Source organism: Hevea brasiliensis, chromosome 2 (genome assembly GCF_030052815.1).
Source record: "Hevea brasiliensis isolate MT/VB/25A 57/8 chromosome 2, ASM3005281v1, whole genome shotgun sequence".
NCBI lineage: Eukaryota > Viridiplantae > Streptophyta > Magnoliopsida > Malpighiales > Euphorbiaceae > Hevea > Hevea brasiliensis.
This window is the reverse complement of record NC_079494.1, coordinates 90427004-90453997: the sequence shown is the minus strand read 5'-3', so window position 1 is coordinate 90453997 and position 26994 is coordinate 90427004. Positions and strand designations below refer to the sequence as shown.

The 26994-nt window shown below is 30.0% G+C and overlaps 1 protein-coding gene across 3 annotated transcripts; it reads left to right on the top strand.

The window, feature by feature from the left end:
* Positions 1 to 21940: 21940 nt before the first annotated feature.
* Positions 21941 to 26156, top strand: LOC110663319 (probable amino acid permease 7). Of its 3 annotated transcripts, XM_058135942.1 has the most exons (9): positions 21954 to 21969; positions 22078 to 22250; positions 22561 to 22717; positions 22789 to 23022; positions 23103 to 23196; positions 23283 to 23497; positions 24364 to 24497; positions 24625 to 24852; positions 25682 to 26156. In XM_058135942.1, the coding sequence occupies exons 3-9, from the start codon at positions 22648 to 22650 to the stop codon at positions 26081 to 26083; spliced, it is 1377 nt and encodes a 458-aa protein (XP_057991925.1). In that variant the 5' UTR covers positions 21954 to 21969; positions 22078 to 22250; positions 22561 to 22647; the 3' UTR covers positions 26084 to 26156. The 3 variants fall into 3 exon arrangements, with proteins under 3 accessions (XP_057991919.1, XP_057991917.1, XP_057991925.1); XM_058135936.1 differs by having other exon boundaries at positions 21941 to 22250; positions 22564 to 22717; XM_058135934.1 differs by having other exon boundaries at positions 21941 to 22250.
* The last annotated feature ends 838 nt before the right edge of the window (positions 26157 to 26994 follow it).

Genomic DNA, 26994 nt, shown 5'->3' with positions numbered 1-26994 from the left:
TTGCTTAGTGCATTTTAATGCAAATTGCTGGATTCCGGAACACTGGTTTGACCTAACCGGACGATCTAGTTCCCTCGGTTTTCGGGTCTCGGTCGAAACTACAAACTTGTAGATCTAGGTCTTATTGCACGCGGTGCAAAATTTCAGGTCAATCCGAGTTAAGTAGACCAAGTTATGGTCATTATACTATTGCTGGTCAAGTGGTACCATTTTAGGTCAATTTTAGGTCAAATTGGTCAATTCTGGTTCGGCCAGTTTTTGGACCCGAACTTGTGCAAGTTGTTTGACTTGCTTATGGTCATTTCTGGGCTTTGGTGTCTTCATAAGACTTGTAGGTATGGGTCTTAACTATTCTTGGTCAAAATTTCAGGTCAATTGGACCTGGTTTGAGTGAGTTATGGCCTAAACACTCACTGCTGCCCAATTGGTCATTTTTCAGGTCCTAATTGCATCTAATCCGAATTGGTCAAATTTTTAGGTCACCTTGCAAGCAGAATTTTGGCATGGTTTCTCAATGAAAGTTGGCACATTTTGTGCCTAGTTTCACCCCAAATTGGTCTTATACCAATTGAGGTTACACATTCAAGGTTATAGGCCAAAATATACACTGCCCTCAATATGTATTTCACACCCCAACTTCAAACACATTATTTACCTTGCAAGGTTTACTTCCATACCCTACCAAACTGTTTGGCACATTACCAACAACATTTACTACATTACATTAGCATTATTTTGGGCAGATTCCAATCACCATCAACACACCAATTATCATTCACAATCACAATTCTAAGTACCATTACAATTACACCTAAACACCACAAACATTACATACACTTTACAACTTTAATTTACATACTTAACATCAATCCTTCTAGGTCAATATGCTGCCCACACTTCCTTCAATATACACCCTTTCTCAAGTGTCCACAAGCTGCCACAAATCACTCATCAACATCACATTGCCGTACCATAAGTTAATTTCCATCAAAGTGTATAATTCACCATATATACATGCATTAAATCACTAGGTTACTAAATCACCATGAACAACATTATTTCTCAACAATTATATGCACAATTTCCTCATCAAAAACGTGACCATGGCTGTCCAAAATGACAACAACAATAACCCATCAAACTCAAAATTTTCCTTCACCAAACTAATACCCATAACATGCACATAAACTTTAACAAAGAAATTCTCAAAATTATGAACTTACCTTATGCTTGGAGCTTGTTAAACCTTGCTTAAACTTCCCAAAATTGGTATCAATATCTTCCTTGTGGTGTGTAGACCATTTTTCATGAAAGAAGCTAAGTGAATGGAGTTGAAAATGGAGGGTGGATTAAGCTTGCATGCAAACGCCCATGGAGTTCTATGTGTTCTTCAATTCGCCATTTTGAGAGAATATGAGGAAGATGGATTTCAGATGGTGAGTGGACCATATCAGCCATAATTCAATGATAAATTAATCCCTTAGTGCTCCACTAAGTAAAATAATTCATATTATAAACTTAACTTTCCCATAATCCACATTTAACCCATTATTTCCACTATTTATTTTAGGTACCACCAAATTAATTTTTCATTTCATTTTCTAAGTGTAATACTATTTATTTTTAATGGACATTTAGGTCAAAAGACAATTCGGGATGTCAAATGACCATAATGCCCTGCTCGTGTGGCTTTCCGATTTTTCTGAATACCGTATTTTGTCTGTTTTTCGATTTCTAACTTTTCTTTGTACAAAATATTTAATTTTTCTTTGATCTTTCTAATGATATTTACTCTTCAACAATGGTCTATTTAAGTCCTAAAAATGTTTCCCGTGGTTCCCATGATCTGAGCTAGTCAACGGTCCACGCCGTGACTTCTGATCACCCATCGCTAGGTTTCCCGGCTCACTTACTCGGTTACATTTCTTTGCTATGATTTTTCCTTTGTTTTTCTTTTCTTGTATTTCATTATTTTATGTCTTCTCACTCATATATTGAAGTACGGTTCTAGGCATCCTAGCTGTCCGGACAGCATTGGTCACTGGAGCAGTAGAACGCACTACCGAACTTAGGGGTGTTACATACAAAGGATTTAGAGTATTTTTGGTAATTTCAAAGTCCCTCTTTATACATTTATATATATCATAGATTATAAATTAATTATATTTTTTATTTTTCACTTATTAATTTTTTATTTCAGTTAATTACTTCTCATAAAAGTTTATATTTAATTAAAGTTAAGTATAAATAGAATTAAGAATTTTAAATTTATATGATTTTTAAAATTAAAAATTTTAAATTTATACAAACATTAAAATTAATTTAACTAACATAAATATAATTATAAATAATTTAAAAAATGAAAGACATTTTTTACAAAACCAATAATGTTCCCCACCTTGCATATTTATGTATAGCATAGATTAGTATGTTAACTTGAATTATTGAATTATCTTATTATTATTATTATTATTATTATTATTATTATTATTATTATAAAATTTTATCTATTATGTTATATAATTTATTATTTTTACAATTATTATTAGCTGCAAAGTACATTGGTCAAGGTTTCATGATTATCTTATCCCATGCAAATTATTTACCAGTAACTATTCAATATCCTTATTAAAAATTAATCATATCAGAGCGTTTTCGCGGTCGTATTCATTTTGAATTGCATTACTTGTGAAATATGTATTTGTGTATGTCTTATAGATCTATGTGTTGTTGATTGAAAATTGAAAATTGACATTCGAAAGAGACGATTGGTTAATTATTTTGGAATCTATATATTTTGTGACAATGTGTTGAGTTAAATAAATTTATTATTACACGATTTTAATTTTAAGTATTTCTTTATTACAAATAATTAAATATTATTATTTAAAAATAAAAAAAATACTTGCATATTAAAATTTAGCTAAATTTATTTTAATAATTATTTATAAAATATATAAAACTATTATTATTAATAATAACAATTAATTATAATAAAGTATTATTATTAATAATTTTATAATATTTCTTTAATAGTATATCGGTTAAACTTCAGTTTTATTCCAATCGAATATAAAACTCTTCACTCTTTATCTTTATTGATTCAATGACCCGATCAAATTTGAAAATCTTTGTTATTGTTTTTAGTAGATATAAGGGTCAAATTAAAAAATAAAAATAAAAATTCTTGATCTTCTTAAAATAATAAATAATTATGAACAAAATAATTTTTTAAAAATGATATATAAAAAAAAATAAACGAAGAGAGTATTATTGAAGGAGAAGTGGAATTGTCATTGGAGGGAGGGCGAGTTTTTCCCCCAACATACTTGACTTTGAAGTATCAAGCAACGGTCCTCAGCATACCTAACTTTGAAATATCAAGCAACAGGCGTAACGCCTTTAAAAATTTTCTCTGAGACTTGATAGGAGCTTTGATTTGTGCTAATCAACTTTATTCAACCATGAACCTTTAAAAAGGTTTATTTTCTGTTGATATATCTCTTAAAGTCATAACTCATCTATTTAGATCACTAGAAAAAAGATAAAACTTTAAATTTAATCCAAAAATCAAGAGAAAAAAAAAACTAAAAAAAAAAAGAAAATTAAAAAACTATGAAAATTAAGAGAGGTAGTGCTGTCGGTATCAAGGACATTGACAGCATCCACAATTTGACCAAATGAAGGAGGCCTTGAAGTGAAAATTAAGGAGAGATTTGAGAGAGAGGTCGGAAGGTGGTTATTTATTATTATTATTATTATTTAATCAAAAGATAAATTTCATTCTAATTTTCTAAAGAGAGTAAAGATTAAAAATCTAATTAAGTATATTCTAAACTCTAAATAAATTGATTTTTAACAATCTTAATACACTAAATATTTACAAAGCTTAAAGAAGAAAAAGAAACTAAATTTGTTACTAGTGAGCCACCTAACACTAGGAGGGAGAATCCAGGGCAGAAATTAAAAATTAAATTAGCGGGTAAAAAAATTTTTTTTTAACTCATTTAAAATGAAAGAAAACAATATATTATATAGAATAATAAATTATCTATTAAGAAAAAAAATATATAATAATGCATGGAAATTTTTATATGCAATAAGAATAGAGTAAAAATTAAAGAAAAATAACTTTATAAAACAATAAATTCTCGTTATAATCTTAAATTTTAAATTTTTTTTATGAGCTTTCATTTTTTGAAATTATTATATGATTGCTTCATTATTGATGCTATTAAATACATTTTTCTTAATAATCATTAAATAATTTAATTGATCACCAATTCAATTTAACAGCCAAGTTTGCATAATTTCCAATGAAAAACTATCAATTACCATAAGCGCCATTGATGAAAAGTCACATGGATAACATTAGCAAGACAAATCAATTTTCTTTATCAAAGATGAAAAGAATCATTTGAATTTTTGTTTTTTACAGAATCATTTGAATTTAAGCATGCTATATAAAGAATAATTTGGTATTTATCTTAATAAAATGACTGTTAAGCTCTTGAATTAATATACTATCCATATTTAAAATAATTATATTGCATTTCTCACAAAAAAAAAAATAAGATAAGAGAGAGGCAAAGTTATGATTCTTGTGAATATGAGAAAGAGAAAAAGAAGAAAAGCAACGATTAAGACTTCTTGGAATATAGTATTAAGAAGATTTTTTTTCTTTATTTCAATTGCCTTAAAATTGTATACAAATATATGGAGAATCTTTTTAACTCGTCCTTTATCTTATTTAATAGTACTTCAATTTTATATAATTATTTAAAAAAAAAGAAAATAAATAGATGAATCATTATTTTTTTATTATTAATTTTGAGTGTGGTCATTAATAATTTTTAGATTAATTTTCTCTCAAATCATATATGTCATGACCCAACCTATGTGTCGGACCGGCACTAGGACCTGGGCCGGCATAAAGCCCCCAAAACCCATAGTAAACCTTACTATTCCCAAATCCATTACCAGGCCCATAATTTAGGCCCAACATGCATATAGAAATAATTCAAATTAAAATATTATAATTTTATTTCGGGCTAACTCAATCCAATAATTACCAGAAACTCAAATTAGGGGAGCCCAGCTCAACCCAGTTACATCATTCATAAATTGTTTAAGTATCATACAAATCTTTATTTATTAACCTCAAGAATTAAATTAACACAATTCCTAACAGGGTCTATACTACTGCTAACACATGCGGAGTTCTAAATTACAAATTTAGAGAATAATAATAATATTAAGTAATTATTGATAACCTGCGAGAAAAGAAGTAGGTTATTCTGAAAAAGGTTTCCTCCTGTAGCCTAAAAAAAATAGGATGAACAGGAGTGAGCGTTCAACTCAGAGAGTAAAATACTAATTTTAATCACAATTTCTATAGCTACCTAAAGCTATTGCATCCTAAGGAATGAAATGCAACATCATCATAAATTTCATACAAATCACATCATAACAGTAAAAAGGAAATTTGGAGCACTCACACACCCAACACTGTTCAAACAGTACATATATGGGAGCTGATCCTCTATACAGCTCTCTTAATCCAACCTCTGCCAGCGAGTGTCTCTCAAGCTGGATTTTCGCTTAATAAACCAAATGCGGGGTCCCAGCGAGTGTCTCTCAAGCCGTGTCTACCCTGATTTATCCATAAAGGACCGGGTTCCAGCGAGTGTCTTTCAAGCCGTGTCTACTTGTCCTGTCCATATCCAACACCATACCACATAGACGCCAACGCGCGCACACTGCTCCAAATTACCACAAACAACATCCATGGCACTTCATCAATTATGAATGTAATATAAAACGTGCCTAGTGTTTAACTACATAGATACATATTTATAAGTGATGCAAGGGCATGCTTGAACATATAATAATATCGAAATTATAATTAAAATTAATATTTTACTCACAGACTTAAACCAAGATCACTGCGGCGGCTGGGCGGAGGAGGAAGACTGTCCCGGCTCACTTGACAATTTCATTGCAATTGTTTAATATATTTGACCCAATACAAGTTTAGAAAAAACCAAAGATACCCTAAGTCGTGCCAAAAATTTAGCAGAGTCTCCCCTATACCTAGGACCTACCCAACCTGCAAAAGGGCTCAAAACACACTTCTATATCCACAAGTCACACATCCACAACTCAATCATATGACATGGCCCCTCCTGGGCCCATCCAAACAGTCAACCATTACAATCTTGAAAATTACAATTTAATCCCTGAAATTAACCTTTTTGTAAAAACTACTCAAACGAGTTCAAAAAATTCTAAAACTTTGCACTGTGGTCCTTAGCAATATTATAAGGCTATTGCAAAAGGAATTATAATTTTCTGACGACCCACAATTATTTTATGGATTTTTAATCTAAACCCGAAACTAAATAATTAAGAAATCTTAGGGTTCGGGCTTACCTACACCAATTCTGATACCGAAAACGTATCCGAGACGTATGAAAATGGTGGGGTAGCCTATAATCTTGACTCGGTTCTGAAGTAGCCTCAGCTGCCTGTCTGCCGGACGCGAAAATGCAGACCTGATCGACAGTCGAATTTCCGCGAATCGAATATACCTATGTGAAGCCCATAACACAGGGGTTAGTACAAAAATTTTTACGGAATTTTAAAAGGTCATTTAATACCCGGAAAAATACTGCGAAATTTCGTGGAACCCACTAGAATACAATGTCAGAAAAATTAAATTGATGTCGTTGCGAAGCCCTCGATGAGTGGAGCATGCTGGTGGTCTCAGATTTTTGATAGGATTTACGGTTTGAAAGAGATCTAGTCCAAAAGTTAAAATGGGCTAAAACTTTTGAATCTTGATTCGCACAAACCAGGGAACGATACCGCGTAAACTTGGTATATATACAATGCCCATGAAGAGAGGAACATTTTGATACCAAGAACGCTAAAAACGGTGATCAGAGGAAGAAGTTATGGCTAGAAAACGAAAATGAAGAAAAAAAAAATTAAAAAGGAGAGAGAGAGAGAGAGAGAGAGAGAGAGTGTTGGTGGGGGGGGGGGGACGCACGATAATCACAGCTTTTTAAAGCTGTTTTTTTTATTTTATTTATTTTATTTTTTTATTATAATATTCAACTTTCAAAATATTTAGTATTAAAATACTATAACCCACAATATACTATACTATAATTATCTTTATATATATATATATATATATATATATATATATATATATATATATATTCCATTTTATTTATTTATTTATAAATTTAAAAATTCAGATTGTTACATTCTTCCCCTCTTAAGAAAAATTCGTCCTCGAATTTTTGAATAAACAAGGGATAAAAAGAGAGTTATTGGGATAGGTGTGAGCATTTACTCTTCCAGCTAAGCAAAGATGGTTAAAACTCTTTATTCTCCAAACTCTTTGTATACTATAGATCACATTCCTCTACTATCTTATTTTTACTGTAGTATCCTAGCTATCATCATCCCTTACTAGAGATGCTCTTATCTCTTAACTATTCACTAACCATTTTTCTGGCATCTCAAGTATTCATTATACCTCTCTGTACTTGACTTGATGTTTCATAACTTCAATCAACCTTGGCCCTTACTTCTCTTTCAACGCACCCCAACATGTCTCTTAGTGGCTTTAGTTCTCATTCCTTCATTTCAACAATTTCTGCTTTCTAAGGACATGACGTATCTTCCTTATCCTATAGTATCCTATGAGATACTTTCCTGTAACACCTATCATAGGCATCTCATTCGAAATTTCTACTTGTTCTTTGACCTCAATGGTTAATACCTATACATCTTCTCACTCCCATGATACTTCAAATTTTCAATCTCCTTTGTGTCATTACTAGGGTCCTTAGACCAGCTCCTATCCATCTTATGCAACTAGTCATGTAGAGTTTCATTAAAATGCTAAGTGTACCAACACCAGCTATGTTTCTTCTGCACTCTGATATGGTATCCTGCAACACTAGTCTTTGTTCCCCTTATTACCAATCTCTGTGGTGTAAGGATGTGACTCATATTGTTTGTTTTACAATGACTTATGAAACACCCTTCTGAAACAACTACTTTTGCATGCACCTTACCCAAGATCATTGCCAATTCTGTTAGCCATTGAAGCTTTAGCTAGATCCTCCCATACTTATAACATTTTTACCTTCCTAATTCCATGATACTGCAAGTTTATAACTTACTTTGTGTCACCAAAGAGTTCCTTGTAACAATTCCTACGTATCTTAGGTAATTAGTTGTGTAAAGTTCCACCCAGTCAATACTACTTATCACAGCCTACTCATTTCTTGAAAAAAGAGTTCTTGACTTCTACTTAAAACTTCTTATTATCTGACGTGCTTTTGGACACATTGGTACTTAAATCGAGGCTCCATTATTCGTTTAGTCTATCATCTCACCATAACTTGTTTTAAACATCTCTTAGTGTGTCCCTAGCATACTTGTTCCTTCTTATGCTCATCATTGTAATCAACTCTACCAAGCTTTTCTCCTATCATTTAGATTTTATCCACTTTCTTTTCTAGTTTCTGCTATTGTCGATATCTTTTTAACCTACTATACTTATTCTTTAACCTTTGTCCTTTCTCATTCTTATACTTTTTCCTTCAAAGATGTCCATCCCATCATCAATTTTAACCTTTCTTTTATTTCTTAGTCCTATCTTGATTTCTAGTTCCATTACTTCTGGAATTCTAATCTTATGATGGGCTCCTACCAGCACATCTTTCACATTATGTAACACTTGTAATTGACCCTAGAAAATTCTTTTTATGTCTCCTTTCCCAACTTAACCATTAGAACATTATCATTCCCTACTACCCTTTGTAGGAAATTGTTTATCATGGTTAGATAGGAGCCCTTGAAACTATAAGTTGCAGCTGAACTAACACAGCTGTGGAAATGCATGCTAGGCTATAATTTCGATCAAGATACTTCACGTGTTTATTCTTCTTAATACAACCACACATACTACCCATGGCTCTCTAGACTTCAGCCTTAAATCTACCCATCAGCAAAGATTTCAGCCACTGTAACTTACCCATAAATAGCACTTCCTCCAGCTCATAGTTTAGAAAGGTTGCAAACCTTGATAACTAACTTGATGTAACTTTAGTCACTACCTTAATTGTCTTTTCATCCTTGACATTAGGTATGTACTTACCATCATTTTCACCTTAAAAGATTAGATACGTACTAACGCCCATCAAACTTTCAATTAATTGGGTCACTTTGACACAACTTTTCTTCTTAACATAATCTCCTAGAATCGAAATACGAGTTAATTTAAAAAGAATGAGAAATCTTCTCTCACCATTTATAGTACACCATTATTTGATAAACAAGGTTTAGCTCATACCCCTTAGTCTTCCTTTTTAGTTTCATTATTTCTTTATAGATGTTGTGTTTTATCATAAAATCAGTTATGCCTATCCATGTTATACTGTTGCCCCCATCCAACATATCATCTTGGAATTTATAATCTCTTTTATTATCCATTTGTCCTCTATACTTATTATTATTTGTCTAATGCACATTATACCTAGTAATGTTCTAGAAGATAAAGCACTGATAGATAGATTCTTTCATATATACTCCAATCTTACTAATAATCACTCCTCTAATCCATGTGCTTCTTAATAACTTATAATTACATCTATACCTATCTTGTCCTATTCTCACCTTTACTAGTGTTCTGCTACATATTATCATACTTTTTTTTTTTTTAATCCTATCCATCACACTAAAAATATCTGTCCAACTCCAATTATAGACTCTTGACCTCACCATTCCAAATTTTAACATCAAGCCTCTATAGCATTATCCCTTATTCCTTTCCCTCATCTTGCATATTTAAATCCCTTATGTTGGCTTTTATTCAGCTTACTCCTACTAACTTTGCTTCTTTGTTTTATAAAACAATTCAAGTTACCACAACACACTCTACAGCTACTACCTATTTGATTGCACACCTCACCTAACTTCTCTCATATTGTTAACAACCAAAAGGGTTCTTATGTCATCGCCTCCTTATTCTAACTTGGGGACAGAAAATAGATAAGGTCTAATCTAGATCCTACAACTCTAAGCTCCAGGTTCATGCCTCTAACACTGCACCAACTACGACCTGCTCTGAGTTTAGCACTTCTAGGTTCTATACCTTAATAAACATTATCCATAATGTTGTCGTCCATTTCTAAATCCTCTACCCTTATCTTTCTGTTTATCTCATTTACCTTCCCTAGAACCACATTTGCCTCCTCTATATCTTAGCTCTATTCTTCCCATTCTTATCCAAATCTGGCCTTTTCAGTTCGTTCTTTAACCAACTTCTTTTATATTACTCGAATTCAAACTTTGACTATTTTATTCTTTAGCTCTACTTTTTTTTTCTTGACCTGACTGTCTTGTCAGAAACTTATACCTTTTTCACTGTTTCTATCATGTCATCTATACCTCGATGTTACTCAGATTTGGTCCTCTAATCATTTTAGCTAATACTTCTACTAGCATTTAGGTTATCTCTTCTGCTATATTTGAACCAACCATTTAATCTTCTCCTTCTATACCCCTTATATATATATATATATATATTATGATTTATCAATGCTAACTTCTATCTTTTTCTTTTCCTTTATTTGAAGTATACTTTTATCTTGAGCAAGAAGAAGCTAAGGATAAACTCAGGGAATAGAAGTCATACATTCCCTACTTGATCTCCTTTTAGGAGCAAAGTCGTATTTTGCACCTTGTTGCCACGCAAGGGAGATACTATTCTCACTACACTCTAGGCAAAATGTCCATCGTACTGCAAAAACTATCCAAAGTCACATACCAAAGACCAGATGGTCTCACTCTATAAGTGTCATCTTTAATTTATGACTATACTAGAACCTCTAGTCTTATAGCAATTCCTGATGTAACTCTCATCTAGGCTAGGGTAATCAAGTTATTGACTTTAGTTACTGATCACTATAACTTTTGATGTTTTAGCTCAAAGGTTTTAAACCACAAACTAGGAGTTTCAACTATTTTGCAGAAATAGAACTCTATTCTGGCATAACTATACCAAAACAGAGACTATCTGCAAACATCTTTGCCATGAGCAGCACGGGGAAGCACGTAGCTCTACACAATAATCTCATGTTGGTACTGTAATCTACAGCTTACAATACAAATATCAAGAACATTGCATAGTTACTACGGTACGTCCCACATACTAGATTTCCGGAATCTCTTATCTCTCTTGAATTCACTAATACTATAAATTTACTTTCATGGGATACCCACTGATGACTACTAGTAGTGGTACCCTCACTCCCATCTAAAGCAACTATACTTCCAAGACTCACCTTTATGTACTCGTGCCTTGCTTCCAATGGGCACACCACTTAAACTCAAACTGACAAAAACATAGTATTTCTTGGAGTACGTATTTCCATGGTAGACCTCAATACGTCTGCTAAATCTATTTCACGTCACCCTGTACTTCACAAAACCGAGGTGCTAAACTGAAGCACTCTTATACTAACCAAGGAATAACGCAGAATCTAGAAATAAGGAATTACAGAAGAAGACGAAACAGAATCCTATACTCCGCATGTGACTCCTGATAGAACTCCTTTTACATTCCCAAATACACTTTTCCCTAAGAATCTAGAACCTCGCTCTGATACCAACTTTGTCACGACCCAACCTATGGGCCGGACTGGCACTAGAACCTGGGCCAGCATAAAGCCCCCAAGGCCTGTAGTAAGCCTTATTGTTCCTAAACCCATGACCAAGCCCATAATTTAAGCCCAACATGCATATAGAAATAATTTAAATTAAAATAATATAATTTTATTTCAGGCCAATTCAACCTAATAATTACCGGAAACTCAAATTAGGGGAGCCAACACAGTTACATCATTCACAAATTGTTTAAGTATCATACAAATCTTTATTTATTAACCTCAAGAATTAAATTAACACAATTCCTAATAGGGTCTATACTACTGCTAACACATGCGGAGTTCTAAATTACAAATTTAGAGAATAATAATAATATTAAGTAATTATTAATAACCTGCAAGAAAAGAAACAGGTTATTCTGAAAAATGTCTCCTCCTGTAGCCTAAAAAAAATAGGGTGAATAGGAGTGAGCATTAGACTCAGAGAGTAAAATACTAATTTTAACCGCAATTTCTATAGCTACCTAAACCTAATGCATCCTAAGGAATAAAATGCAACATCATCATAAATTTCATACAAACCACATCATAACAGTAACAAGGTAATTTGGAGCACTCACACACCCAATACTATTCAAACAGTACATATATGGGAGTTGATCCCCCTATACAGCTCTCTTAATCCAACCTCTGCCAGCGAGTGTCTCTCAAGCCGGACTTTCGCTTAATAAACCAAATGCGGGGTCCCAACGAGTGTCTCTCAAGCTGTGTCTACCCTGACTTATCCATAAAGGACAGGTCCTAGCGAGTGTCTCTCAAGCCATGTCTACCCTTCCTGTCCATATCCAATACCATACCACACGTACGCCAATGCACGCACACTGCTCTAAATTACCACAAATAACATACATGGCACTTTATCAATTATGAATGCAATATAAAATGTGCCCAGTATTTAACTACATAGATACATATTTATAAGTGATGCATGGACATGCTTGAACATATAATAATATCGAAATTATAATTAAAATTAATATTTTACTCACAGACTTAAACTGAGATCACTACGACGACTGGGCGGAGGAGGAAGGCTGTCCCAGCTCACCTGACAATTTCATTGCAATTGTTTAATATATTTGACCCAATACAAGTTTAGAAAAGACTAAAAATACTCTAGGTAGTGCTAAAAATTCGGTAGAGTCTCCCCTATACCTAGGACCTACCTAACCTACAAAAGGGCTCAAAACACACTTCTATATCCACAAGTCATACATCCACAACTCAATCAAATGACATGGCCCCTCCTAGGACCATCCAAACAGTCAACCATCACAATCTTGAAAATTACAATTTACTCCCTGAAATTAACCTTTTTGCAAAAACTGCTCAAATGAGCTCTAAAAATTCTAAAACTTTGCCCTCTAGTCCTTAGCAATATTATAAGGCTATTGCAAAAGGAATTATAATTTTCTGACTACCCACAATTATTTTATGGATTTTTAATCTAAAGCCAAAACTAAATAATTAAGAAATCTTAGGGTTCAGGTTTACCTACGCCAATTCTGATACCGAAAACGTATCCAGGACGTCTGAAAATGGTGGGGTAGCTTATAATCTTGACTCAGTTATGAAGTAGCCTCGACCGCCTGTCTACCGGGCTTGAAAATGCAGACCCGATCGACAGTCGAATTTCCGCGAATCGAATGTACCTATGCGAAGCCCATAACACGGGGGTTAAATTCCCCGGAATCCACAGAAAAATAGTGTCGGAAAAATTTCAAATTGGTGTCGTTGCAAAGCCCTCGACGAGTGGAGCATGCTAGTGGTCTCAGATTTTTGATAGGATTTACGGTTTGAAAGAGATCTAGCCTAGAAGTTAAAATGGGCTAAAACTTCTGAAGCTTGATTTACACAAACCAGGGAACGATACCGCGCAAACTTGGTATATATACAATGCCCATGAAGAGAGAAACATTTTGATACCAAGAACACTAAAAACAATGATCGGAGGAAGAAGTTATGGCTAGAAAACGAAAATGAAGAAAAAAAAATTAAAAAGGAAGAGAGAGAGAGAGAGAGAGTGTGTGTGTGTTGGTGGGGGGGGGGGGGGACGCACGGTAATCACAGCTTTTTAAAGCTATTTTTTTTTTATTTTATTATTATTATTTTTATTATAATATTAAACATTCAAAATACTTAATATTAAAATACTATAATCCACAATATACTATACTATAATTATCTTTATATATATATATATATATATATATATATATATATATATATATATATATATATATATATATATATATTTTTTTTTTTTTTTTTTTTTTCATTTTATTTATTTATTTATAAATTTAAAAATTTGGGTTGTTACAATATATATATATATATATATATATATATATATATATATATATATTGTAATACCCCTATATGCATAGCCTGGTATATTGCACTGTTCCGGTGACCGATGTCGGTCCGGATAACTAAAAGGATTAGAACTATGTTTAAGTCACCTAAAAAAGTCCTATATGAAAATAAATAGTAATTACCAGATGGTAAAGTATAAATAAGAAAAACAGAGCATGAAAGGTTAAATGAGCCGGGGATCACCGCGATGAGTGACTTTACCGGGAAGTGACTGTAAGGTCAGTCCTAACCCTAATTTTGAACAGGAAATTGTGACGTTGCGGTCCTAAGAACTAATGCAAACCTAGTGGAAAAGAGAAAATCATAGAAAAGAACTGATAAGTAGGTCAAATAATTAGGTCAGGATTCCAAAAGAAACACCAAATTACTTACAAACAGGATCAATCCAGCGAGGGGCAAATTAATCAATTTACCCTTAGAGGTGACTCCTGACCTAACTGTCCAATAAAATCGAAGAAATCAAAATTTTAGAATATAAAATTAAATTAAAGAACTATGAAAAAATAAGGAAAAAGAAAAAGAAATTAAAATAGGTTTATTACATCACCTTAGTGACCTCACCATAATGTCAAAAAATCAATTTTAATTATTTAACATTTTGACCAAGTCAATTATTGCCTAAATAAAGATAAATACTAAAATTAAAGGAAAAATTTGGTCATCTTCTCCATAGCCATTGCCGTCCTCACTCCCACCCTCACTCTCCCTCAATTAAACTCCATTAAAGCTTGATTGCAAGCTTTTTAAACCCGTAAGTTAACCCTAAATTTTCCAAGTTTCCCCTATAAACCTTGCTAGTTCAACTTAAGAAGAAGATTGAAGAAGAAAAGAAAGGAATAAAAGAAAAGAAAGGAATAAAAGAAAAGAAATTGAAGAATTGAGATCCAAGGTTAGTGATGTAAACTTGAAATTTTTAGTTAAATGCTTATGTTTCTAGTTAATTTAACTTAGAATGAAAGTGAAATTCAAACAAAAACAATTATGGAGGACTAATTATGGAATTCAACCAGCAATAGAGGGGGGGGGGGTAAGAATTGCATGATTTTGGTGAAATTAAAGATGTAATTGAGTGTAATTAAGCATGTAGACAATGCCTATGCACTTTAATTGCATTAGTTGGACAAATTCAAGAAATTAGGGTTCTTGGCACTTAGGGTTTGGGAGAAAATTTAGAGAAAATCGGTAATTGATGCAAATGACCTTAATTGAGATTAGAAATGGTCAATTAGGACCATTTGTTATGTGTTTGATTTGGTAGAAACTAAATACAATTCGGATTGGTTAGGGGTCCCAATCTGGCAGTTTGACCTAGGTCCTTTTCAGGGACTAAAACTAAAATTTTACTAACCCAATTGGTATAAGGCCAATTGGGAATGAAAATAGACACACAATGACACAATTTGTATTTAGAAACCATGCCCATAAAATGACATTAAGATAGTGAACAATTAGGTCAAATCTGGGTAATGTGCACTGCCACTGTATAGAAATGACCAAATGAACAGTGTTTCTTCATTTGGCCATAACTTGGTCTAGACAGGTCCAAATAACCTGATTTTTATGGCATTGGAAAGGTATGACATAGCACTACAACTTTCATGAAGAACACCAACCCAAATTCTGCCCATAACAAAGTCATTTTGCCAACCAAAATTGGTATCTTAAAACTGCCAGACCTAAAAGTTACCCAGAATTCTGGATTAAAAACCAATCCGGCCAGCCTTAGTAAAATGCTCATATCTTGGGCTACAAAACTCCAAATGGAGTGATTCAAAAAGGGAATTAAAGATAAGACAATAAGGAACAACTTTAACGAAGGACACTTAGCCAAATTCCCACAGTAACTAGACCAATGGAATAGTGCAAACAGGGGACCAAAACTGAAAATTTGAATTTTCTCTTAGGTGACTTAAAAATTGAAATGGCAATCAAGACCAATAAATTAGGCACTCAAAATGTGGTATATGGGTGTAATGAGAATTGGTATACCTAATTAGTGTGGAAAAGTCAATATTTTGACCTAATGGCAAATGAATAGTAACCACAATAATCAAGAACACAAAGAACTCAATTTATGGGATTATATAAGTAAAGTTTAAATGCAAATTTCAATTGAAAAAATTTTGGTTAAACATAATTTGGATAAATATTAAAACTTCTTAATTGTGTGCTTCAGTGAAAAAAGGGCCTTCCGAGGAAAGGAATCGACAGGAGTGAAATAAGGAAAGATTAATTACGAGGTTTGTGCACAATAAACTTATTTAAGTATTTCTTATTGAAATTTGATTTAGCATGTAATATGAATAGTTTTTAATTGTTTTGGCTTTGGGAATTTTATTTGAAAATTATTGTGTTGCCTACTTTGTAAATGGAAATTTTGAGATAAAATGTGATTTGTGGTTTGTATGAAATATTTAAATGTTGTGATTTGAAATTGTTTTTGATTCACACTTGGCATGACAGTCCCTTACTATGTTCCTCCTCCACTTGTGGGGTTGAGTTTGATATTTGATTATATTCCTCCCTCTCTGGCTTGCCAGTCTGAGGTGAGTTTGGATTAGTACTCATTAGCTAACTAGCCGCCTCCCTCATTGATTTCGATTAGTGGGGTGAGTTTGAATTGTCGTGGTGTACAACACGGCAAAGTTTGAAAATTTTGTGTCATGACCTAAGTGGTATTATTGATTGGCAATACTGTGGATTGTAAAATTGTTTGATAAAATAGTATTATAAGTGTTAAGCTCAGTTTTGTGAAAAAGAAAAAAAAAATGCTTATGAAAGGTTTTAAAATTGCTGTTTATCGATGTATGATTATTTTAGCAAATTTTAAATTTTTATTGTGCACCACTAAGTAAAATTTATTCAACGATAGCTTAATTTTGCTGTCGCAGATAAGGAAAAGGGCATAGCGGTAGAGTGAGCTGCCACAGTAAGAGAGGAGCACAGTTTGGAGATTTTTGTATGGGTATTTGTTGATACCTTTGTAGTTTATTTTGATGTAATATGTTTAGTGTCATAAGTATTAATGTAAAATTGAGCAGTTGTACAGTAAATTGTAATAATATTAACTTTTGGATTTTTATGTCTGTAAATTAAATTGTGATGCAAATTATTTATTTTGAATGCAATGTGTATAAATTAATTTAAAATATTTGAGATGACAATTTTGTTTTGAATTGTGGAGATTGAGTTGAGTTGTGTTGGTTTGAGTGTTTGGTGGAGTGCATTATTTGGAAGTATTTTTCTGCAGGTCAAAATTTTTTGTTTTTCTCAATTACAACCAGCACTCTGCCGAAATTTTTACAAAATTTGCGGAAATATAGAATTTGTCAAAAATTTTACCTAGCATTTTAACTTAAATTAAAAGTTTCTAATATCTGTTAAAAGTGCTCGCCACCTTCAAAAGAAGTAAAATTATTTTAAAATCCCTTTTAGTATATTTAATGGATTATCGGTAGGCGAAGTTCAGTAATTCATTAAGTATACTATGGGATCATGTTATGCCTTATGGAGGGGTAAGGTGTGACGTATATATATTTGAAAGTTTTCATCAACTCAGTGAGTTCAACTGACCCACTCTATAGCAAGTAAATTCGCTCTTGGGAGAACCATGATAGAGTTGTAAAATGCAGACTAGATGAAACTACTTGTGAGGGTTGAAGGGGTTGGGGCAAACATAAACTTTGTTGATCTTCGAGTAGTCCGAAGACATCAACAGATCAGTGTACTAAGTCACTTAGATATCAAAGAAATGCCGGCCTACATGAAGCTAGATTGGATGTCAAGTAAATTGATTCACAATGCTGCACGATCTGGCATTCCTTCTCTTCCTAAGCATAAATACCTCACTAAAGGACAACTTAGAAAAGAGAGCACAAAACCCTCACTAAAATTGACAAAAAATTAATCCAAATGAAAAATGAAAAAACAAAAATAAAGGGAGAGGGAAAGATGAGGAATAAAGAAAAGAGGAGAAGAAGACTAGGAAGGAAGCCACGTAAATAAAAGGAAACAGAGGTGAGGAGGGAAGAGGAGAAGGGGAGGGAGGAAGAAGGGTTTGTCCTCAAGAGAAGAGGGGACGAAAAAGGTGTATCTTTTAAGAATTATGATTTTTTTTTAGGAGATCGAAGATTAGAGACTCAAACTTGAGTCTACCAAGTGAGTATATGTCTTCAGCCACTCACTAAACTAAGTCAACCTAGGTAGGAATAATGATATTAATAATAAGAAAGCCTTTTTTTACATCTTTATATATATATATATATAATTTTTTTATACTATATATAAATATGGGAAGGGGGAAACATTAGCTTTACCAAAATTACCCTTCATCATTCAAATTAATTATAATTGTATTTTTATTATTTAAATTAATTTAATTTTTTGTACAAATTAAAATTCTTTATTTTTAAAGTTCATATAAATTTAAAATTTTTAGTTTTGCTTATACTTAACTTCAATTAAATATAAAATTTTATAAAAAGTAATTAATTAAAATAAAAAAATAATAATAATTGAAAAATTAAAAAAAATACAATTAATCTATAATCTATAATTCATACTATATATAAATGTTGGGAAGGGGATGGAGGCAAGGGGGGGAGGGGGACATTAACTTTACCAATAATGCCATTCGTTTTTCAAATTAATTACAATTATTTTTTTATTATTTAAATTACTTTTAATATTTATATAAATTTAAAATTTTTAATTTTAGAGGTCATATAAATTTAAAATTTTTAATCTTACTTATACTTAATTTCAATTATATATAAAATTTTGTAAGAAGTAATTAATTAAAATAAAAAATTAATAAGTGAAAAATAAGAAATTAATTAATAAAAAAATAAAAAAATACAATTAATCTATAATCTATTTCTATAATATATATAAATGTATAAAAAAGAGGGAGGACATTGGCCTTGCCAAAAATACCCTTAACCCTTTATATTATTTATAATTTATTATTTTTATTATTTAAATTTTATCAATTATTTAGAGTTTAAATAAATTTAAAATTAGTATTTAGTCCTACTATACTTAATTTCTTCTTAATTAAATTTTTTATTTTCATCTAAAATAAAAATTTTGTAAAAAAATTAAGAAAAATTGATAATTCCTTTTGTATTTAAATCTTGCTTTTCATTGTTTTAAAAAAAAAAAAATTGTTTTGGGAGCACTATTACAATATTATCTTTTAGAGACATATTTCTTAAGATAAATAAGATATTTGTAACTAATAACTATTATTTGAGGCAAAATTTTATTAGTCTCTAAATATTATATCATTTGTTTCTAATGACTCATTTTTTAAATAAAAAACTTATTAGTCTCTAAATATTATATTATTTATTTTTTATAATTAATTTTTCGAGGGAAAAACTTATTAGTCTCTAAATGTATAATTATTTGTTTTTAATAATTAATTTTTGGAGCAAAATTTATTAGTCTATCAATGTTATATTGTTTATTTCTAATAATTAATTTTTTGAGGCAAAATTTATTTGTTTCTAAATGTTATTTTATTTGTTTCTAATTCATTAAAATTATTTTTATTTATATGAGAAGTTTCAATTTTTTTAATTTGTCATAAAAAATTTTCTTTTTCCATATTTAAAATATATATATATATATATATATATATATATATATATATATATATATATATATATATAAGGTGTGTGAAATATGTATATATTATATATAGTTAAATAAAAAATGTGATTTTCAAAAAATTAAACATGTAAATACATATACATATATACTTACATTGTCTTATATTTGCATATATTAAAATAAAGAAATTATATTTTTTCCTTTTAATCTCTATAATTGAAACTTTTATTCGGCATATTGTTATTAAGTATTGAGCGTTATTAATTTCTTAAGAAAAAAACTCAAAATTTTGATAAAAATACTTTTACTATTAAACTATAAATATTTTGATGATTTAAATTTATTAATTATATATATATTAATATATTTTTTTAGTTATTATTTTTAATTAAATTTGTACTTAAAAATATATAAGTACTATAATAAATATAATAAAATTTGATTATATAATATAATATATTATTAATTCATTATTATAGTAAAGTATTTATATAATGAATTAAAATTTTAAATTTTGATTTATAAATTAAGAAAATAATAATTAAAAAAAATGATGTCCCACGCCATTTTTTCAAGGACTTAAGAAGTGATATTTTCCTATGAAAAGCAATCCTCCTCCATTGATATTTTAAGCAAAAAGTGAGGTCCAGAGAAGGAATCTGCAATTTATAGTTTATTTTTTAAAATTATATTTATTTATTTTAAATAATATTTATTATTTTTAGTAATTTAAATAAATTTTATTAAATTATAGTAGTAAATAAATATAATATTATATTATTAAAGACACATAAATGCATTTATATTAATAATTAATAATAAGAAGAAATTAAGATATAATAACAAGATAATTTATTTTAAAAAAATATTATTAGAGATAAATTTATTTGATTCTAAGTAAATTTTAGTATAAATAATTAAAGTCAATTTAATTTATATTTAAAAATAGATTTATGGGTAAATAATATAATTATATTTAATGATAATATTAAATAAAATAAATAATTATTTTTCTTTAAAAATATATAAAAATAAATAATTAACTTTTTGAGTTAAAATTTTTAATCTCAATATAATAATTTTAGTATAGTGGAGATGTCCCTTCGTCTCTTTCTCCTGTAATGATTAACCCTAATTCTCCTTAACATATTTAGTTTTAATAATTAAAAAATAATTAAAAAAAAAAAAGAAAAGAAAAAGCGCAAACGATCTTTGAAAACAGAATTAGCAAAAGAATAGAAGCTATACTATATCATATATAAAAGCATTGCTACAATTTATTTAGTGTATATAAATGTATGAAGGGAGTTTTTAAAAATGTCCATAATAATTTAGCGTTATGATAATAAAGAATTAAATTTAATTGATTATTAAAAATTAAATTTAATTTTAAAATAGATATGACTCTTTTATATTATTTATGATATTTAAAAAGTTAAAAATTAATTAACCTATAAAACCGTTGCAAAAAGAAACCAATAGAATTTTTATGATATTAAAAAATTAAAAAATAATGAAGCTATAAAACCGTTGAAAAGAAGAAACAATTACATTTTTTTTTCTCTATTTTAAGTTCCTATTTGCATGTTTTCAAAAAAAAAAATCTATTTATATTCTTTTTGTATTAGGATAATGTCTTTCAATAAATGTAGTAGTATTTTAATAGGGCTTATAAATTTAATTTTAATTAAAATTATATACACAATATATTTACAATATATCAATTGTATCAATCTACAGCCTCGTCCATTGATATGGACTAAGAATTCTAAACTTTATGTATCCTATATTTCAAGTTTCAGTTTTATTGATCGTTGTTGTTAGACACTACAACAAATGTTAAAATTAATAGTAAAAATTTTATAGCAAATTAATTTTACTGTTATAAAGTTAATATAAAATAATAATATGGACAATTGTTATTCATAGTATATAAAAAAAATATGATAATAATAATTATTATTATTATCATTAATAAATTTTTGACAATAAATTTTATATTTTTAAAATAATATATAAATTATTACATATTGCTATTAAAAAATTACAACCACAAATATTTTATAATAAAGCTGTAATTACTAAAAAAATAATTAGCAGCAATAATTATACTTACCAAAAGTTTATCAATTATTTTACTTTCTCTCGTAGATTTATATATATATATGCCAACCGATAATTAGAAAATGGTGGGGGGAGGACTTGAGTCATAGCAGCAGCAGCAGAGGTCAAAGAATTTGTCTCATCCCCTGGTTTTCTGCCTAATCCAAATGCCCTGCTTTATTCATGTGTATATTCAATATTAATTTTCATACTTGGTCTGCATTCTCTGCAGACTTTTTTGTTCAAATATTTCATTCCGCAGGAAGCACCTCGACCTCCTTCCAAGCTGAAGAAATCTTCGCCTCATAAGCTATCGCTGGTTTGGTTCTCGTCACTCACTGCAGTAGTCGGCTCATTTCATTTCCAGAGGGGTAGGCAGCGGTGGAGAGAGGGTGAGGGATCAAGGTATATATATATATATTATTTTTAATCAATTGAAACAATACATCAATATGTTAGTTGGTGTCTCTACGGCTTTATCCTGCAGAGTATCATTAAAATATTCTAGTATAAGAGAATCTTGCTTTGAATTTTCCAAGCTAATCTATCTCTATCAAGAAACTACAAGCCAAATGATAAAAGTTTTACTTTATTTGGGCCCACAGACTTAGTCTAGTGGTGTCCACTTGGGAATTTTAGATTTTTCTAAGTTGAAAGGAATGGATGGAATGGAAAGAAAACATCTCTATTGCATGTTGACTTTCTTTTCTTACAGCAGGCGTTGTGTTTGGATATAGTCGGAGGAGTTAGAGCTCTTAGATTTCAGTTCATTTGAATGCCTGGTGTGAATTGAACAATAACCATGGCAGTCCAGCACCCTCTTGAACTGGAAAATTCTTCCTGTGATGATGATGGGCGTCCACTAAGAACTGGTAAAGATACTTCCAAAACTATAGCATATCTTGTTAATATGTAACAAATTTTCTCTCAATTAACTTGCCAGGAACTTTGTGGAGTTGCACCGCACATATAATTACAGCTGTTATTGGCTCTGGAGTTCTATCTTTGGCTTGGAGCACAGCTCAATTAGGATGGATTGCAGGGCCAGTTGTCTTGCTCTGCTTCGCAATTGTGACGTACGTTTCTGCGTTCCTCCTGTCAGATTGTTACAGGTCTCCCGACCCTGTAACAGGATCACGAAACTACACTTACATGGATGCTGTTAGAGTAAATCTAGGTTATATCAGACTAATTTTTTCAATACCCTTTGTCTAGTTTTCTGCATATAGTTCCTAATTTGGTGTAGTGATAGTTCAGGTAGGATACATACATGGTTTTGTGGTTTGCTTCAATACTTGAGCATGTATGGAACTGCTGTTGCTTATGTTATTACTACTTCAACCAGCATGAGGTACTAATTCCTCATTGAATTCCAATTTTGATATTATATATGAATCTTTTCTTTAATATTTTTTGTGGGTCATTTGATTAATGCAGAGCAATTCAAAGGTCGAATTGCTACCACGGAGAAGGGCAGGAAGCTGCATGTAAATATGGGAATACAATGTTCATGGTTATTTTTGGACTGATTCAAATAGTAGCATCACAAATACCACATTTACATGACATGGAATGGCTCTCAGTAATTGCAGCAATAATGTCCTTCACCTATTCTTTTATAGGGTTTAGTCTTGGCTTTGCAAAAGTAATAGGTAAAAATATTACTCCAATTTGGACTCCTGTTACTGTTGGTCAACCATTAAAAACATACCATGTTCAACATTTTGGTCTCTACCCACTTTTTCTTATCTGTTAACCTAACGTCACATGATCGGTTGGTACAAGTTCATGCATGATCCCTAATCTATGGCTTAGGAAAGGGCCCATCAAATTATTTTCTCCATTTTTTCCCCTCCCCAATACATACATCCATACATATTATTATTGTTATTTTTACTGCTATCAACCAATGTGTAGATTAAGTAAAACCATCGCTTTAAGGATAATTTATAATTAAGTCCCTAAAGTATAGTCAAAATAACAAGTTAGTCCTTGATTTGTTTTTAAGTTATAATATATTCCTTAAATTTGAATTTTAGTCCCTAAAATTTTTTATTGGCAAAATAATTCCTAAATCTAAATTTTCTATTTAAGTAATTATTTATTTTATATTTATAAAATTATTTTAAATAATTTTATATAATTATTTAAATATAAAATAAATAATTACTTAAATTGAAAAGCAGTTAGTGAAAGTTAACAGTCAATTTAGACTGTATGAACTAATTTGTAAATAGAATTAACTTTGAGAATCAAATTGCTACTAAAAAAACATACCATGATTATGTTATACGTCATAGATATAATTGTACCTTGTTTTAATTATTTGTTATATATTAATAACATTTAAATATTTTCATATGATGAATTTACATCGATTTCAAATTAATAAAAAAATTATTTTGTACTATGAAAGAATGGATAGTTTAGTAAGATGTTATTGTTTTTTAATTCAATTGTAAGCAATTAACATTTTTTAAATGTCAAGCTCTTTTCAAATTCAGTGATGTAATTGCAGAGAATGGGAGGATTAAGGGAAGTATCAATGGAGTCCCAGCTGCTAATGTTGCTGATAAACTATGGTTAGCCTTTCAAGCACTAGGGGATATTGCTTTTGCCTATCCATACTCACTTATTCTTCTTGAGATTCAGGTTTGGCTTCTCTCTCTCTCCCTATATATATATATATATATATATATTCTTTAAAACTTCAGATAATGGATAATAAAGTGTTGGTTTAAGATAAAAGAATCTCAAGAAATGAAATTTTGCAATGAAGGATACACTGAAATCACATCCACCAGAGAACAAGACCATGAAGAAGGCCTCAATGATTGCAGTATTTATTACAACTTTCTTTTACCTGTGCTGTGGATGCTTTGGATATGCAGCCTTTGGCAACAAAACTCCTGGAAATCTCTTGACAGGATTTGGGTTTTTTGAACCTTATTGGCTCATTGATTTTGCAAATGCTTGCATTGTTCTTCATCTGGTGGGAGGATATCAGGTATTATTTATTACCTTTTCATTACATTTCTTGTTTTTTTTCTTTTTTTTTTTGGTTAGAAACAAGTGGGTTAATGAGAGAATTCAGATGAATTAAATTTTATTTGACTAATTTTCACATTTAAAATGTTTAAAATTAATAGAATTCAATCTTTTAGTTAAAAAATAGATTTTTTTTACAATAAATCATATAAAAAAAATTGAATTCTCACATAATTAAATAACTTTTAACGTAATTTCTATTTTTTTTAAAATAATTATTTTTTAAATTAAAAGTATTGAGTTTGTTCATCTTAAGCTTCCAAATATAAGAACCGACAAAAAAAAAATTGCATTGAATTTTTGTAAATTTTTAATTTTGAAACAGACTGTAAATCATTTTAAAAGAAAGGCATTCATGCAAAAAGTGGCATGATTTTGTAAAAATTCAATTCATTTAATGAAGTATTCTATTAAAACTAAAAAAAGAAAAATCTCCACTTTAAGTTATATCTATTTCTTTATAAATAAAGAAAAAATATTTAATTATTTCAAATAATAAAATTCACATGAATTGTATTATTTTAAAATTTATTTCAAAAATATTTTATTTTTTAATAAAATCATTTGAATTGAAATCTTTTAATAGAATTGAATTAAATTTTAGCAAAAGATTTATTCCAAAACTAAAATTAAGTGACTTAATTGAAATAAATCAAAATGATCACAATTATTATATTTCGTAAAATTTTAAAGTTTGCGAGTATAATTAACGCCTGAAAGATTGAGAAAGAGTAACAATAGGTTGGCTCATGATTTAGAAATTGTTATATGTTGTTTGTCCATCACAGATATTTAGTCAGCCAGTGTTTGCATTTGTGGAAGGTTGGTCCGCTAAGAAATATCCAAGAAGCCGGTTTGTGAATAGATTCTACCCTTTAAAGCTCCCATTGTTTCCTCCTCTTCAAATCAATCTTTTGAGGCTATGTTTTAGAACAGCCTATGTTGCTTCAACAACTGCTATTGCAATGGCCTTCCCTTACTTCAACCAAGTTTTAGGAGTTCTTGGGGCCTTGAACTTTTGGCCTTTGGCTATATATTTTCCTGTGGAAATGTATTTATTGCAGAAGAAAATTAGGGCTTGGACAAGAAAATGGATTGTTCTTAGGACTTTTAGCTTTGTTTGCTTTCTTGTGACTGTTGTGGGCTTAATTGGGTCTATTCAAGGGCTTATTAGTGCTAAATTTGGCTAATTAGAGACTTGCTATTAGTTTTTATTCTTTTAGCCATTAAGAAATTATTATTAAGTCCTTAACTATGTTTTTATTTGAGAAGACAAGACAATTGCATTGTGTTTTTCGTAATTGCTTGTTATAATATTTTATTGTGTATAAAGATTAAGTTATTGTTCATGAAATCACATATTAAGAACTAATAAATTTTATTGGCATATAGAAGAAACTTATTAATAATTATCATCTAATTTATGGAGGCAAATGATAATTCATCCTTTTCTATACAAAAATAAAATAAAATTTACTAATTAAAATTAACAAAATTCTACAGTAGCCATACAATTAACATCCCATTACTAATGAAATGCAACCTAACATCAATTAAATCGTAGGCCATATTTGGTACAATCCCATATAGCTAAAAAACAATATTGCTGTGAGTTTAATAAGTTCTTAGACATTCTTTTTTGCAAGTTATTTTCAACGTAATATCTATCTAGATGACATGATCCTCATGTGATTCAATTTCATTAACTTATGTTCTAGGCATGGAATTGCAATACCAAAATTGCATTGAATTAAAGATATAGACAGAATCAAAGCAAATATAATAGATTAATTTAATTTTTCACCATACATCTTCACTTTTTTTTTAAAGGATATATCTCCACATTTCAGTAAACAATATTTCAATGTTTTACAAATTTCAATCCAATTCAAGCATGCATAAAATAAAATTAAAAAAAAAATCAATACCATATGTAAGAATCTATAGTTTTAATTTCAATCTGAAAGAAAAACTCTTTACAGAATAAAAAATCAATAACAAATGCAAGAATCTATAGTTTTAATTTCAATATGAAAGAAAAACTCATTACAGAATGAATACTTTCAATTTTAGTAGTGAACAGCCATTATAGAAAATTGCA

Coding starts and splice junctions, on each gene's coding strand:
- LOC110663319 (XM_058135936.1), top strand. CDS start 22,648: ATGGCAGTCCAGCACCCTCTTGAACTGGAAAATTCTTCCTGTGATGAT. Junction 23,197..23,282: donor ACTACTTCAACCAGCATGAG/GTACTAATTCCT, acceptor TGATTAATGCAG/AGCAATTCAAAGGTCGAATT. Junction 24,853..25,681: donor ATCTGGTGGGAGGATATCAG/GTATTATTTATT, acceptor TGTCCATCACAG/ATATTTAGTCAGCCAGTGTT.